Source organism: Siphateles boraxobius, unplaced genomic scaffold (assembly GCF_051911475.1).
Source record: "Siphateles boraxobius isolate OS27281-9 unplaced genomic scaffold, OSU_SipBor_1 5, whole genome shotgun sequence".
In the NCBI taxonomy this organism is placed as follows: domain Eukaryota; kingdom Metazoa; phylum Chordata; class Actinopteri; order Cypriniformes; family Leuciscidae; genus Siphateles; species Siphateles boraxobius.
Window position 1 is genome coordinate 11478473 of NW_027509141.1, and position 15606 is coordinate 11494078.

Sequence of the window (15606 nt, forward strand, 5' to 3'; positions counted from 1 at the left end):
AAAGTCAATATTCCTTGGCTGGAAGGCATATGTAATCAGTCATGTATCTGATATGGTATCATGTTTTCAACTCACTTGGCCATGTTCCTTGCCAAGCAGTCTTTCCGACAGATCTCACCCATTCCCGGGAAATGGTTTATCCTCTGAGGAAAATAATCACACCGTTAGAGGGCACTGGGTTATTCACCTCTTAGAGGAAAAACACAACATTAGAGCCCTTGAATTGAGAAGTCTTGAACTGAGACTATAATGTTTTGACATTTATGCCCAATTACTGACTCAAAACAAAAGGTGGTTGTCAGACCTTTCTTAACCCCTATTTAGTTCCCCACATTGTTTTTAATTTAAAACTAAAAAAGACGATCAATTTTGACTCTAAGGGCCAAGGTAATTGGTTCTGCATCAGAGCCCATGTAGTTGTAGGTACTGACAGATGAATGAATTGCTTTAAATGCAAAGAGGAAGGGATGGGGGCTGGTGAGTTTTTCTGTATTTGAGCAAATGAGGCTGAACAAGGCCATTAATTTGACTCATATGACCTGTAGCTTGGCAGCTAAGCCAATTCACAGGAAAGCAGGGGGAGGGAGGTGGGGGGGGGGGGGGGGGGGGCTAAAGAACAAACCTTTTATTAAGTATGAAAGCACAACATGCTTTTCCCAAAAAAGGAAATAATACAGAACACAACTGTATGAAAAGTGTTTCATGGATCAAAACATCAAAGCCAATTATTTATATTGTTTATATAATATTAGACCGACATGCAAAGTTGTTTTTTTTACACTAACTCAATACACTACTGTTTCATACAGACCGTTTATGCCATATGAATTGGGTGTAAAAGTAATTTGTTTCAATATGATAGACAAGAAAATATAAAACATTCCCTATTACTTTCCTTCTCCAGAAAACAAAAGGAGAAATTTAGAAGCTGCTCTTTTCCAAGTAAATGCAATTGGTTCTGATATGTAATCAAATGTGTAACTCCAGTGGTTTAATGCAGGGGAGTAAATTATGAAAAAATATGGGTGATGCATTCCTTTAAGGTTGTTTTAATTAAGATACCTTATTTTTGCAAAATCTTAAGACAGAAAGCGTATATCCTTTACAGAGAAGACAATTCCAGAATACAATGTAAGCTCAGTGACAAACGGAAAAAAAAAATGGTGGACGTCGATGTGAGACAATGACTGATTGTTAACGTGTTTCACTTCTGAAATGGATTAGTAAAAATATTCAGTGTAATTTAAAACAGATTACTCATTATGTTTGTGTGATATGCATAAAAACACTGAGTATTGTGCTTTTAGCTTATCAAAATGTTAGCGTCAAACTGCTTTGACCTCTGACAGCTTTGAATCTGATGCTAGTAGAAGTACTGACCACCATAAACAGAGACCCAATCCTATAACTTTCTGCCAGGCTGCGATGCTTTTTTTGTGAATAGCTATACAGATTGGACAAAAATGTATAATGAGAACAAGTTGACAACTAGTAGCCTTTGGATAAGTGTAACGTGTGTGCTCTGTTTTGATTTAGTTTTCATTGTTCTTTGTTCTGGTTTGACCATGTGACATTAGGTGTGTTGGACATCGGCTGTGGCTGTATGAAGCCGATCGGCGAGAGCTGCCGTGTGCAGGCGGGGAGGAGCTGAAAACGGAGACATGAAGTCGGACCCTTTCTGCATCCCGTAGTGACAGCTCACACTGTGTTTGCATACTTTACCATAGCCGGAGTGAAATAAATGCAACATTTGTCAAGAACAGACAGACGTTTCAGATACGTTTCCATTTAATACTTTATGTACTGCTAAATACAGCGTCTGTCTGTACAAGAATAAAGTTCAACATAATACTATTATACTATATATATATACTATTTAAATACCAATGAAGTGGGGTCTACGTTTTTCAGTTTTATTTTGATAAACATGACACAGAATAACATCGCGACTACATGAAAACAGCCTTTACTGTAGTAAAAATGCAGATTTTTGAGCATTAGTGGAAGTGAAGGTGTTCGAATAAACACGAAACACACGTGATCATTGTCAAGCGGTGGATTCAGCCAATCATGGAACAGCTGTGTCATCATCAGAGCTTGTGCAGCCGCTCTGGAGAAGCTGCGCAGAATGAACCAGCTGGCTGATCTCGCATCTTGCCATACGTCACAGTCTCAAGTCGGACACAATTTCTAGGATTTCACAATCTCACAATTTCGGATCTCTAGTTTCCTAGTGTGTGCCTGTTTGTTCCTGTGATTATGATTCTGTTCACTTGTCAGAACCCACATGGGGTGGTGATGGCGCAGTGGATAAGACACATGCCTTTGGTGTGAGAGACCCGGGTTCGAATCCACTGTGAGACACCAATGTGTCCCTGAGCAAGACACTTAACCCCTAGTTGCTCCAGAGGCGTGCGACATCTGACATACATAGCAATTGTAAGTCGCTTTGGATAAAAGCGTCAGCTAAATGAATAAATGAAATGAAATGAAAAAAATGAACTTGTCGTTCGAATTAATTATCTCATTTAGTCTGTGTATATATACTCCATTTTGTTTGGTTCTTTGTCCAGTCTTGTTGATATAAGATGTGGTTGTGTTTTCTCCAACATTTCTCCTGAGTTTACCTTGCGGATTATGATAAAGACTGTTATCATTATCTCCTTCGTCTTCATCGTGTTATTTGTATAGCCACGTCGTAACAGATAGTAGTATTGTCAGCTTTTTGTTTACTTACAACATATATGTGCATAAGATGGAAAGCCTGAATAAATTTTTTTTGGCCTGATTTAAGATAAGTTTATGTTGCCAGATTTTATTTCTGGTTTGACATATATTATTGAAACACAGGCTGCATTCAAATGCTAAAAAATGTTTCTTTTGCAGGTGGAGGTAGGAAGCCAACAAGGAATGTCTGAATCCAAAAATTGACACATAACGTCAACCTTCATCTGATCGATTTTTGAAGGCATATGTATCCTGCACTGCCTATATTATTCTACTATCCTGGAGAGCGTTTCCAAAAAGTATTGTTAGCCAACTATGGTCGCAAGTTCCATTGAACTCTATTGGTAACGACAGAACTTGTGATCATAGTTGGCTTTGGAAAACGCACCCCTTGCACCATTCACGAGTTTAGTTAAAAAATAAAATGGCACCTGATTTTATCTCAAGCAAGAAATTAATATTGTCTTAAGTAAATATTTGCTTGGTTATCACAATAGTCTTTCTATTTTGTTGTAGATCATTAGACCTTTATGCCGCCTCAGAAGCTTGTCTGAAATCAGTTTAGGGAGGTACATCCATATGCCTGCAGCAAGGGAACAAGTTGAACAATTGGTAATCTTTCGAACGCAGCCACAGTTCGATGGCTGCTCAATGAACGGACTTGCCCTAAAACGGATTTTGGTTCAAATCTGTTCCTGACAAATTTGCTTACCTCAGGTGACCTCAATTGATTCTTTACTACTGTATAGTACTTTAGCCGTAAAGGTTATATACAGTATATTAGATGACTTCTGTTGATTAAACTGCAAATACCTGTGAAGGATGATGGGAAAATGAGTATAAGCCATGGTAAAGGTCACATCTCTTAATCCAGGGAAAATAAGAGGTAACCTTAACAGCATGTTTGTTTTTAACTTCTTTTTTTTTTTTTTTTTAACTGAAAGGAAAATCAGAGTACCTGGTAGTTCCTGAGCTCAGCGATTTTCTCATGTTGCACGGCAGAGTCGTTCCAGATGAGATTGGACATTTCATCCTCATCTCTGGCTTTATGAAAGGTCATCTCCTCAATGACGATACGAACTGCAAATAAATCAAATTAGATTCCTTTGATATGCATTGACTCTGACAATACTGGATCATCTTTCTTTTTCAATGGGCACAAACAACTGACTTCATTAGTAGAATTCATCCACAGAAATCTTGTTCTCTACTTTAAATAAAAACTCATGCTTTAATAATGATTATGCATGACTTAAGCTTTTGCATCAACCCAAGTGCTTTAAGTATGTTTTGTCTGCAGTTCATTATCTTTCCAAAAAAACATTAATTGTAGCAATTGGCAATATTATAATCATGATGTTGTGTTTCCATAAACATAAGCATTACTGTATAAAACCAAATTGGTGTGGCTTAGACTGAAATCCGGTTAAACCAAAGCTAGAAATCTTGACATGCCTGTTAAGTAATTAGATGACTGTTAATTGAGAGATTTACTGTAAAGAATTATACTTGTAAGTTAAAATATACATAGTGTAGTCATAATTTTAAAGTATCTAGCTAAACATACACTTCAGTAAACTTTTTTCACATTAAAGTAACTCTGATGCACAAACTTTGTAAAGCAAATTACCATAGTTATAGCCAAATTACTTTTAAAACTGAAATTTAAGGCAAGGACTGTGTTAAACAGGTATAGCAGGTTTTTTAAGCTTTGTTTTAACTGGATTTAATACAGATCTAAATACTTAATTTTGTATTCTGAATTTATAGTAAGAAATAGTAGTAATAGTAAAAAAAGTAATAGTAAAAAAAAAACTACTTTGTTCTTTGTAAAGAGTAAACTCTATGATAATTTCCTTAAAAATTCAACTTTTATTAACATGTATGCTTTTGGCAGATACATTTACGTAAAAATACATGGTTTCAATACTACCCAATAGCTACAATTACTATCATATTTTACAAATTAAATGAGGAATCGATTTATTATTGTTTCATAAATAAATAATAATAAAAAAACTGTAATTCCAGGCTGTAGAAATGTAGCTGTAGAAATGTAGATGTAGAAATTTAAAAAAAAATTAAATCACATTTATGACTATGCAGCATAAAAAGTAGGTCTACTGTTTATTCTTTTTATATTGCTGTTTAATAAATATTTGAAGCAAATATTTTGAAGTCTGCTATTTTTTTTAGTTCCAATGACCTGCTTCTCGCATTTTTAAATACAAAAACGCTTTGTATGAATGTCCCCTTTCATCAACAAGTTTGACATAATGAACAAATCTTTTTTCCTACCGATCTCATATTTTGTTCCTGCAACGTTGGCTGTGATGAAACCCTTCTTCTTCTTCTTGGTGTGGATCTTCCTCTTTACTCCATTCTGATTGGATAATGCTGGTGGTATGTTCATGGGGGACGTTCCTTGATCGTCTATGGAACATAAAGAACATTTAGTGACTGACAGTTCACTAAGGTTTTTATTTTGGCTTGAGAAAGCCAACATACTGATATTCCATTTAAACTTATTCTTCTAAAATTTCTGACTGTAATTCCTCCTAAAGCTTTAAAGCTACAACTACCAAACTCGGCACAGGCCTTGAGGCTGATTTGACTAATTTTGTTATTATTATTAAGTCAATGGCACAATATATATTTTTTTGTTATTTAAAGAGCACGTCAGTAATGTGTGCCTATAGGCAGGTCCACAATGCATATTTGTCCGGTAGATGGTCTGCTCAGATCCGTTTCCTCGCTAGGGAAGCGTTCAGTTTTTCCGCTTGCAAATTCCGCCATGTACAACCCCAAATCAGAAAAAGTTGGGACATTTTGTAAAATGCAATAAAATCAAGAATCTGTGATTTGTTCATTCTATTTAACCTTTTATTAACTGACAGAAGTACAAAGAAATGTTTTCCAATGTTTTCACTGACCAACATAATTGTATTTTTTAAATATGAACAAATTTTGATTTTGATGGCTGCAACACACCCCAAAAAAGTTGGGACAGAGACACGTTTACCACTGTCACATCACCTTTCCTTTTAATTACACTTTTTAATCATTTGGGAGATGAGGATACTAATTGTTAGAGTTTTGCTAGTGGAATATTTGCCCAATCTTGTCTGATACAAGACAGCCGCTCAACAGTCTGTGGTCATCATTGCTTGATTCTCCTTTTCATGATGGGTCATACACTTTCCATAAGAGACATATATGGACTGCAGTAAACAGGCAGGCACATCCCTTCTATGGTGCAGAGTGTCTAGAAACCACTCAGTTTTAGCACGTGCAGAATGAGGCCTGGCATTGTCTTGCTTCCCAGGAAAAATGTCATCTTGATGGCAGTTTATGTCTCTGTACAATCCAAATATATGCCTCCATGTTAATGGTACCTTCACAATAATGCAAGTTACTCATACCGTTTGCAATGATGCACCTCAATACCAGCACAGATGTTTGCTTTTGCACCTATTGCTGGTGAAAGTCTGGTTGGTCCCTTTCATCTTTGGGACTGAGAACTCGATGTCCATTTTCTCCCAAAAACAAGCTGAAACATGGACTCATCTGACCACAGCACACATTTCCACTTTCTTCTAGACCATCTGAGATTAGCTCAGGCCCAGAGAACTCTCCGGCATCTCCACATAGAACTGATGTAAAGCTTTCTCCTTGCGTAACAGAGATTCATGTGGCATTTCTTGATGCAGCGTCAGACTGTGTCCAGTGAAAACGGTTTTCCAAATTACTCCTGAGCACATGTGGGCGTATTTAACAGAGTAGCATGATGGTATCTTGTGCAATGCCATCTGAGGGCTCAAAGGTCACGCACATTCAAAAGAGGTCTACTGCCTCACCCAACACAGACTGAGATTTCTCTGGATTCCCTGAATCTTGTGACAATATTATGTATGGAAGATGATGAAAGGCATAAATTCTTTGCAATCTTGCATTGAGAAATGGAATTTTTTAATTTTTTTTGACAATTCTCTCATGATATTTGGCACAAAGTGATGAGCCATGACCCATCTTTGCTTAAAAAGACTGAGAAGCACTTTTACACCCAAACATGAAACCCTCAACTATTACCAATTCACCTGTTCATTGTGGACTGTTTCAAAATAGTTGGATAATCTAATTTGGATAATCTTTTCACTTTTATTTGGTCTCTGTCCCAACTTTTTTGGGGTGTGTTGCAGCCATCAAAATCAAAATGTGTTCATATTTACAAAATACAATTATGTTGGTCAGTGAAAACATTGGAAAACGCTTCTTTGTACTTTTGTTAGTTAATAAAAGGTTAAATAGAATGAACAAATCACAGATTCTTGATTTTTTTTGCATTTTACAAAATGTCCCCACTTTTTCTGATTTGGGGTTAAACATAGCGAACCCACCATGGTGCGAGTGCAACTGGCTTTTAAAGGGAATGGGAGATGAGACTCTGATTGGTTTATTGCATGTTACGCCCAAAACACACCCATTACTCATTAAGAGAATAGGGACAACCCTTTTAGACCATGCGCCGGGTACGCTCAGTGCGCAGACCATTTTTCCCATCGGTAAACTAGCAAAAGTGGATTCGGACAAGCCCTAAGTGCACTTGTGCCGTGCGCTTAGATTGTTACAATAGGGCCCTTAATCTCTCAATCACGCAACTAGCATAGTATCTATCTGAAACATGCTAGCAATGCGATGATATGTACTAGCATCTGGATAGCAACACTCTAGCTAGAAACCATCCAGAGTAACTTTATCTTTTTTTTTTTGTTAGACCGTATGGCCTTCAAAACCTTTAAACTTCAAGCTTTAAAATTCCTTCAAACTAAAAACCTTCAAATTTCAAGCTTTTAAAAGTACTTTACTTTGGGGCATAGAGGGTCTGCATGTATGCTCTGGTTTTCTGGGTTAGCTTTTGGGGTCACAGTTGTAATTGTATCAAACTTACCTCCATCATTGGGGGGTGAGGGCATATCTCCAACAGCTGATCTCTCGCTGCCTCAGAGACTTTTAAGGCACAGTTTGGCACCAATCTACTTCCTCTTCGCTGTCTTTATGACAACAGTTTTAAGGAGGTGGCAATATCATCTGTCCACTTAGAACATGAGGCAGGGGACGAGGTGAAGGTTGGTTGTAGACCGGATCTATAAGGAAAGAGGTCAAGGCTTTTTCACTCAACCACAGATGGGCAGATAGATAAGGTGTCTGAGGAAGAGAGAGAGAGAGAGAAAGCAGAAGATTGGTAATGTCAGACAAAGAAGAAAAGCAAGGGAACTGCACAGTCTGGCCAAACGTTTGCTGTGTCACTCAAACCCATCAGCGCCGTTGACAGCAGGTTTCACCTCACTGATCAGCTCTTGCTGCCTGACGGGGGCTTCAGCAGATGAGGGTCTGTCTGCTTCTTGTCAAGCAAATGCAACATTAGCGCCACTGGATCATCAGCCTTTGAGATTTTCCATGTTTAACATTCTAATGTTCGCTTTACATGTCTGTAATCTGTCACGCAGCAAAGCACACGTCTAACAGCTCAACATGCTATACTAAAATCAAACTCAACAACAAAGCAATACTTTCTTTTGACACAAGGATGACAAATGATGACTAAATCTGGATGATATATTAATTGTTTATCATATATTTATGAATCAGTTCAACTGTCTGATTCCCTGCAGCCAAAATCGAATACTGCCCTACTATAAAGTAAATAACTATAAAGTGAAAAACAGTAAGCCAAAAGAGTAGTATGTCCGATTACATAGTATTCAAAAAACAGTAGGCGAAAAGTTAATACCAGATAATTCGATGGACACTTTCGATGGACACTCTACTATCCCATGAGGCCACTGGAGAGGATTTGTGAATGGCAGTGAAATGATGCAACTGAGCTGGTAGGTCACACATGACAGTAACAACAGTGGCGGATGTAGTACAGTACATCCAAATTTCATTCATACTACCCATATTCATATTATATAGAGAGTACTTCTTTAAATGGTCGCAAAGTAAATTCAAATGTAGTACCTTCTTAGACAGTACGGTATTTAGGACGCAGCGACTGTTTCAGTCTTAAAATAACAAATAGAGAGGATGAATTTTTACCACAATAGGATGGTTGTGTAATTAAAACACATAATTATGTTCAGAGACAATCTAAAAGTGAATTTTGCATAATAGGTCCCATTTAAAAAATTATTAATCTGAATCTAAATTTTAGTAGGTGGGTGGGATGATGAAATCCATTAATATTTTTCACAAATATACTGACAATATTCAACATACAGTTGTAATCAAAATTATTCAACCCCCATTGCAAATCAGGTTTATTGGCAAAATTGATAGACTTTCAGCTGTTTGCAATGAACAAATCAGACAAAATTTAAATAGCTAAACAACTAATTTTTCAAAAGGTTTCCCCAAATTCAACTGAAAATGCAACTTTTAATGACCAGCTTCTGGCAGCGTTTCTGAGGAATCTTAGCCCATCCCTCATGAGCAATGGCCTCTAGTTCAGCAATATTCTTGGGTTTGTGTGCGGCAACGGCCTTCTTTAAATCCAACCAGAGATTTTCTATGGATTTCAAGTCAGGTGACTGTGATGACCACTGTAGAATATTCCAGGACTTCTTCTGGAACCAACCCTTGGAATTTGAGGTATGCTTGGGATCATTGTCCTGTTGGAAGTTCCAATGACGCCCAAGCTTTAGCTTCCTCAGTGACGGCATGATGTTTTCTCCTAGGATTTCCTGATATGCAAAAATTAATCCATCTTGCCTTCAACACGCTGCAGGTTTCCAGTGCCAGAGGATGCAAAGCAGCCCCAGAGCATCACCGAGCCACCACTATCCTTAACTGGTAGGCAAAGTGTTCTTTTCAGCATACGATTCATTCTTATTTCTTCCAAACATAACACTGATCCATAGGGCTGAAAAATTCCAGTTTTGTTTCATCGCATCAAAGAACAGAATCCCAAAACTTCTGTGGCATTGGCTTATTTGTATGATTTTATGAAAATTGGAGCTGACTTTCTTGTGCTTTTGGGTCAGTAGTGGTGTACGTCTTGGAGTTATGTTAAGAGAAGTTAAGAGTCTTAACTTCTCTTATCAGTTCAGCTTGCACCTAACTGTGCAATCTGAAACCTCAGTGCCTGTTGCCACCAAGTCTTGCTGTAGGTCTTTTACCACTCAAGGGTTTTTCTGAACCTGCCTTCTCAGAAATCTGGTTGCAGCTATAGATAGCTTCCTTTTTCTGCCTCATCCAGGTAGTGTAACCATTGTTCCTTTTAACTTCGAACTTGCAAGCTATGCTTACAACGGGGTCTCTAGGAACATTTAGTGCCTTCGCTATCTTTTTGTATCTTTTTGAAGGGCGATGATATCTTCTCTTAAGTTTTTGGACCATTCTTTTGACTAAGCCATATTTCTAACATGCAGTCAAACATGACACTCAACAAGCCTAGCCAGTTCATATACATTACGTGTTCTAGCTAAAGCACAACTGGTGCAACTAATGAAGCCCTTGATTAGTTGCATCAGGTGTTGCTTGAGACAACACCTGTTTTGTGTTGTTGTGAAGGATTCTATTCAGGGGGGTGAATAATTTTGAGACTGCAGAAGTCATAAAAGTGGCATTTTCGGTTGAATTTGGGGAAACCACTTGAAACATTTGTTGTGTTTAGCTTAGGGCTGGGCGATATAGCCAAAAAAAAATATCACGATAATTTTTTTTATATCAGTCGATATCGATAATTATCGCGATAAATGTCAAATCTTTATTTCTTTCAAGTTTAAAGGGAGATTTTTGCTCCTAAGTGAAAGTTGTAGAAACCAGAGTGATGTGTTTTTAAACTACTCTTTATTGTCAGAACATATCATTACAAACACTTGCCAAACAGGTGAACATTTCACAAATCTCAGGTAGAACATTCAAACATTTGTCATTTTTCCTTAACAAAATAAATATCTGAATAGAAAAATATATTTCTTAGTTTCTGCATGTGCTAATGGAGGATATTGTTTCAAGTCTTGAAACAGGTTTGTGTTGCCTGACTTTGATGGCACGTATCTTCTGCACAGTTTGCAGTGCAGGCTGCAATATTAATATTACATTTTTTGTCTCGAAATGCATATTTGACAGTGAATTGACAGTGGGGTGGTGATGGCGCAGTGGATAAGACACATGCCTGTGGTGTGAGAGACCCGGGTTCGAATCAACTGTGAGACACCAATGTGTCCCTGAGCAAGACACTTAACCCCTAGTTGCGCCAGAGGCGTGCGACCTCTGAAATATAGCAATTGTAAGTCGCTTTGGATAAAAGCGTCAGCTAAATGAATAAATGTAACTGTAAATTAATTGACAGTAAATCTGCGCCCCAACTCAAGCTAATACTACTATGTTAAATTTATGTTCATTAAAGCTCCAGTAGGTAGCTTTTGTAAACAAATATTTGTTAAAACTCTCATTATGTCCTGTAAGTAGAATATGAGACAGATAATCTGTGAAAAAAATCAAGCTCCTCTGGCTCCTCCCTGTGGTCCTACTGCCATTTGCAGAAATACACCGCTCCCGGTCAGAAACAACCAATCAGTGCCAGGAGGAATGTCTTAGCAGTGTCAATCACGCTCGTGTACGCGCTGATCACCCCTCTCTTGCACAGCGCGAGCGCGTACCGTCGTTCGTGACTCTCCTGTTCAAACTCGTTCATCCAAATGAACGAATCTTTTTTCGAGTCATTTCGTTCATTGAAAGAACGAATGACTCGAAAAAAGATTTGTTCATTTGGATGAACGAGTTCGAACAGGATCACGAACGTGCATCACAGAACAGAGCAAGGCGAGCATTTGTGCTTATAAAACTTAAAGTTTTTTATTTATTTTTGAAATGACCGATTGTTTCACTAGATAAGACCCTTATTCATCGTCTGGTATCGTTTAAAACCCTTTGAAGCTGCGCTGAAACTGTCATTTGGTCCTCGAAACGTTTGTGTCCTATTGAAGTCCATTATATTGAGAAAAAGCCTGGAATGTTATCATTAAAAAACTTAATTTCTTTTCGACTGAAGAAAGAAAGACATGGACATCTTGGATGACATGGGAGTGAGTAAATTATCAGCAAAAGTTTTTTTTTTTTTAAAGTGAACTAATCCTTTAACGTTATCTTAGTAGCTATAAGTTATAGAAAGAGTGCAACCTAATAAAGTTACATGTATTCCAAATACATAATGATTTGAGGACCAAGTTTGTAGTCAAAGTATGGTTAGGCCATAGTCAATGTAAAGCATATTGTTGATGTTTCGTCCCTATTAGTGAATGTTCCATAACTGTTTATAATCCGCCGTCATCGGTGGTCCTGCTTACTAGCCTGCGCGTTCACGGCAGGCTCCGCTGTGGGGGAGGAGCTGTGGAGGGAGGGCTGTAGGGCAGCAGAGAGCAAGGGGGTTGGACCTGTAAGTTGTGCCTGTTCAAATTTTCAGGCTAAGTCAACATTTTCTCAAAACTCCCTACTGTAGCTTTAACAAAAACAGTAACATCTGTTAAAAAAAGTAATGACCGCATTTTTATTTGGCAAAATATTCTGACTGTTTGAGTTTTATTAAAATGAACCATTGGTCATCCAGTATCATGCATTTATATCATGATAACCACAGATAAAACCAGGCATAGCCTAAAGAATCATGGCAAAATGTAACTTTATGGTTTCTATGGTATTTGTATGAAAAACTGTAGCCTAAATACATTATTAAATACTGTAATTATATTCCATTAGTCATTTAATACATTGTCTACATTAATAATATAATACAATTCAATATGTATACCCCACATTTCATGGTGCAGTTAGTAAACCCATGGTAAATGGATTCAGTATCAATTCAGATTCTGACTGTATCGTTGTGCACAGTGTTTCTCCTGTTTGTCTTAGTCAGCGCTGTTTCATCTGCCTTTAAACTGGTTTAAACAGGACATTTGTGTTCTTCGCTGAATTGAAGCGCTTCACTATGACCGATCAGAGTAAACGCGTCTGCTCTAGTGAGCTCGCGCTGCCCTGCGGTTTGGACTTTGAACCGAGCTGATAAATGGTCCGTGTGGCGCGCGGTTCAAACGAGTTTCGTTCCCCTTTTTGCTCATAAAGATTATCGAACATTTATCGACCTCTTGATATCGTTTTATCGAGAAAAAATATATCGCGATAATTATCGTTATCGTTTTATCGCCCGGCCCTAGTTGAGCTTATTTCAATTACTTTTGCTTGTTTTGATCACTGCAAACTGTAGTGTTTTGTAGTATGAAGCACAAGACCAGAGTAATTCCTTCGAGGTTTTTTTATTCAACACATGTTCAACTGAACTCCACACACTGCTTCTTATTCTTTCTCAGTCGCACTTCAACACTTAAGCATTACACTGCCACCTTGTGGTTAACTATGAACACCACATTCCCCTCTTACTTGAAAGATTCTTCATATCACAGATTAGTGTTCAGAACCAAACCTTTTGTTTGTTTAAAGTAACAAAAATCACATCACATTACTGTGTACTGTTATTAACTTTACCACAACTTAACCAATGTAATTGACATTGTTTTACTAATTCTAATGCACAGTTTTATGTATTTACGTAACTAGGCTATAACTGTTCACAACATATCCACCACAGGATGCATGTTTTTTTATCCATGTACACTTCACTGTAAGTCATATTCCTGGCATTCTACGCACTCTACTACTCTTCCTAAGATTAAATGTCACTGGTGGTTGCAAGCTCTCATTCTGAGTGGTAACAGGACCTGTAAAGCGAGTTAATTTAGAAACATTCCATTTCTTTTTGTCACTCAGCACAAAGGTACTCTTTCCGATTTGCTGCTCAATGCTCAGGGGTGGTGAGAACTGAGAAACACCCTTTCTCACATGCCCAGGTTGTTTCACTCTCACCTGGTCTCCTGGTTTGAAAGTGTGGTACTTGGCACCACGTCTTTTGTCAGTGTACTTTTTACTCTTGAGCTGTTTGTTACTCACAGTCTCTTTCACTTGAGCACATTTGTCACTCTTGGGGCCAACAGGAAAAACATTCAGCTTTGTACGCATTTTGCGATGATGAAGAAGCTCAGAAGGTGAAACGGCTGTAGTACTGTGTGGGGTAGCTCTGTAGCTTTGCAAGAACTCAGTCACTGCATGTTTCCATGGTGTCCCCATCTGTTCCGCAGAAAGGATGCATTCTTTCAGGACTCTATTCCACCTCTCCACAGCGCCATTGCCTTGAGGATAATACACGCTACTACGCATGTGACTTATTCCTCTCTCCTTTAAGAATGCTGCAAACACACTGGAGGTGAATTGAGGCCCGTTGTCAGTCACCACACACTGGGGATTTCCCTCTCTACTGAACACTGATTGGAGGAATGATGTGACCACTTCAGCAGTGACATTTGGAGAAAACGCTACCTCAGGCCACTTACTATGATAGTCCACCAGACAAATGGCAAAACGACAGTCAGAAGGTCCTCTCTCAAACGGTCCAACGATATCGATCGCTAGTTTCTGCCATGGTTCAGACGGCAGACTGACAGGCTGAAGAGGAGCCGGTGCTGTTTTAGCCGATTTGTCATTCAGTTGGCATGTTAAGCAGGAAGAAACAGCCGACTGCACGTGAGCATCCATCTGAGGCCACCAGAATAATTCACGCAGCCGCTGTTTCGTTTGAACAATTCCTTGGTGTGTCTCATGTGCCAGGCTTATCATTTTACAGCGCAATGTAGAAGGAACAAGAACACGATGTTCGCCTCTCCTCACTAGCACGCCATCCACACACAGTTCATCACGAATACGAAAGAAGGGGACCAGAACAGAATCCAGGTCACAGGATTTTTTCGGCCAGCCCTGCCCGATTCGCAAGCGCAGCTGGGTTAACTCTGGACAGGCTTCCGAAGCAGCTATGAAATCCTCAGCAGACAATGTAGGCAGCCCAGTAACGAAAGCAACCATTTCTGGTTCCACAGCACTATCATTTCCTGTCGGTAGTGGCAGCCTGGACAGACAATCTGCAGCACAATTAAGACGTCCAGGTCGGTAGATGACATCATATGTGTAGCAAAGCAAACGTGCCGACCACCGGGCGACCCGCATACCGGCCCGGCCAATTCCTTTGGTTGCCAACAGTGTAGTGAGCGCAGAATGATCAGTTCTGAGCGTAAAGTGTCGACCCCACAGATACGGCCGCCACTTTTCTACGGCCCAGACACAAGCCAACGCCTCCTTCTCGACCGTAGAGTATTTCCTTTCGGCTGCAGTAAGGGTTCTGGAAGCAAACGCTACAGTCCTTTCAACACGGTCTGGGTGTATTTGTGTCAAAACCCCACCCAAGCCATAGTCAGAAGCGTCAGTCGACACTATAGTGGGAAGGGACGGGTCAAACAACGCAAGCACTTGACTTCCAGAAAGCAGGTCTTTCAGCTCTTTGAAGCTGCGTTCAGCAGACACAGTCCAGGCAAACTTAATATCTGACGTATCTCTAAGTAGCGCACGCAACGGCTCAGCAACAGATGCAAAGTTCGGCAAAAACTTGCTGTACCATGAAATCAGTCCCAGAAATGAGCGCAAGGAAGCAACATCGTGCGGCGCAGGAGCATCAATGATCGCAGACTTGTGTTCCTCATCTGGGAAAATTCCATGTTTGGAAACAACGTGTCCAAGGAACTTTAAGGATGACTGGCTGAACGTACACTTGTCCCTGCGTCCTGCGTCTGACAAGTCCTGCGTCTGACAAGCGCTGCATGACTGAGCGCAGCGTCGTATCGTGACTTTCCTGGGTGGCACCATACACTATGATATCATCCAGGTAGTTCCTTACCCCATGTATGCCTTTCAGGACAGTTTCCATCATCTTCT

The 15606-nt window shown here is 39.2% G+C and overlaps 1 protein-coding gene across 1 annotated transcript in view; it reads right to left on the bottom strand.

Annotated features, from left to right (window-relative positions):
* The window catches only part of ttll7 (tubulin tyrosine ligase-like family, member 7), a 172684-nt gene that overhangs the window by 133715 nt on the left and 23363 nt on the right, over positions 1 to 15606 (bottom strand). Inside the window, exons 2-5 of the mRNA XM_077202804.1 lie at positions 7676 to 7932; positions 5026 to 5160; positions 3686 to 3807; positions 76 to 143 (exon numbers count right to left, since the gene is read on the bottom strand). Of these exons, the coding sequence (XP_077058919.1) occupies positions 76 to 143; positions 3686 to 3807; positions 5026 to 5160; positions 7676 to 7700 (350 nt within the window). The 5' untranslated portion in view covers positions 7701 to 7932. The remainder of the gene's footprint in view (positions 1 to 75; positions 144 to 3685; positions 3808 to 5025; positions 5161 to 7675; positions 7933 to 15606) is intronic.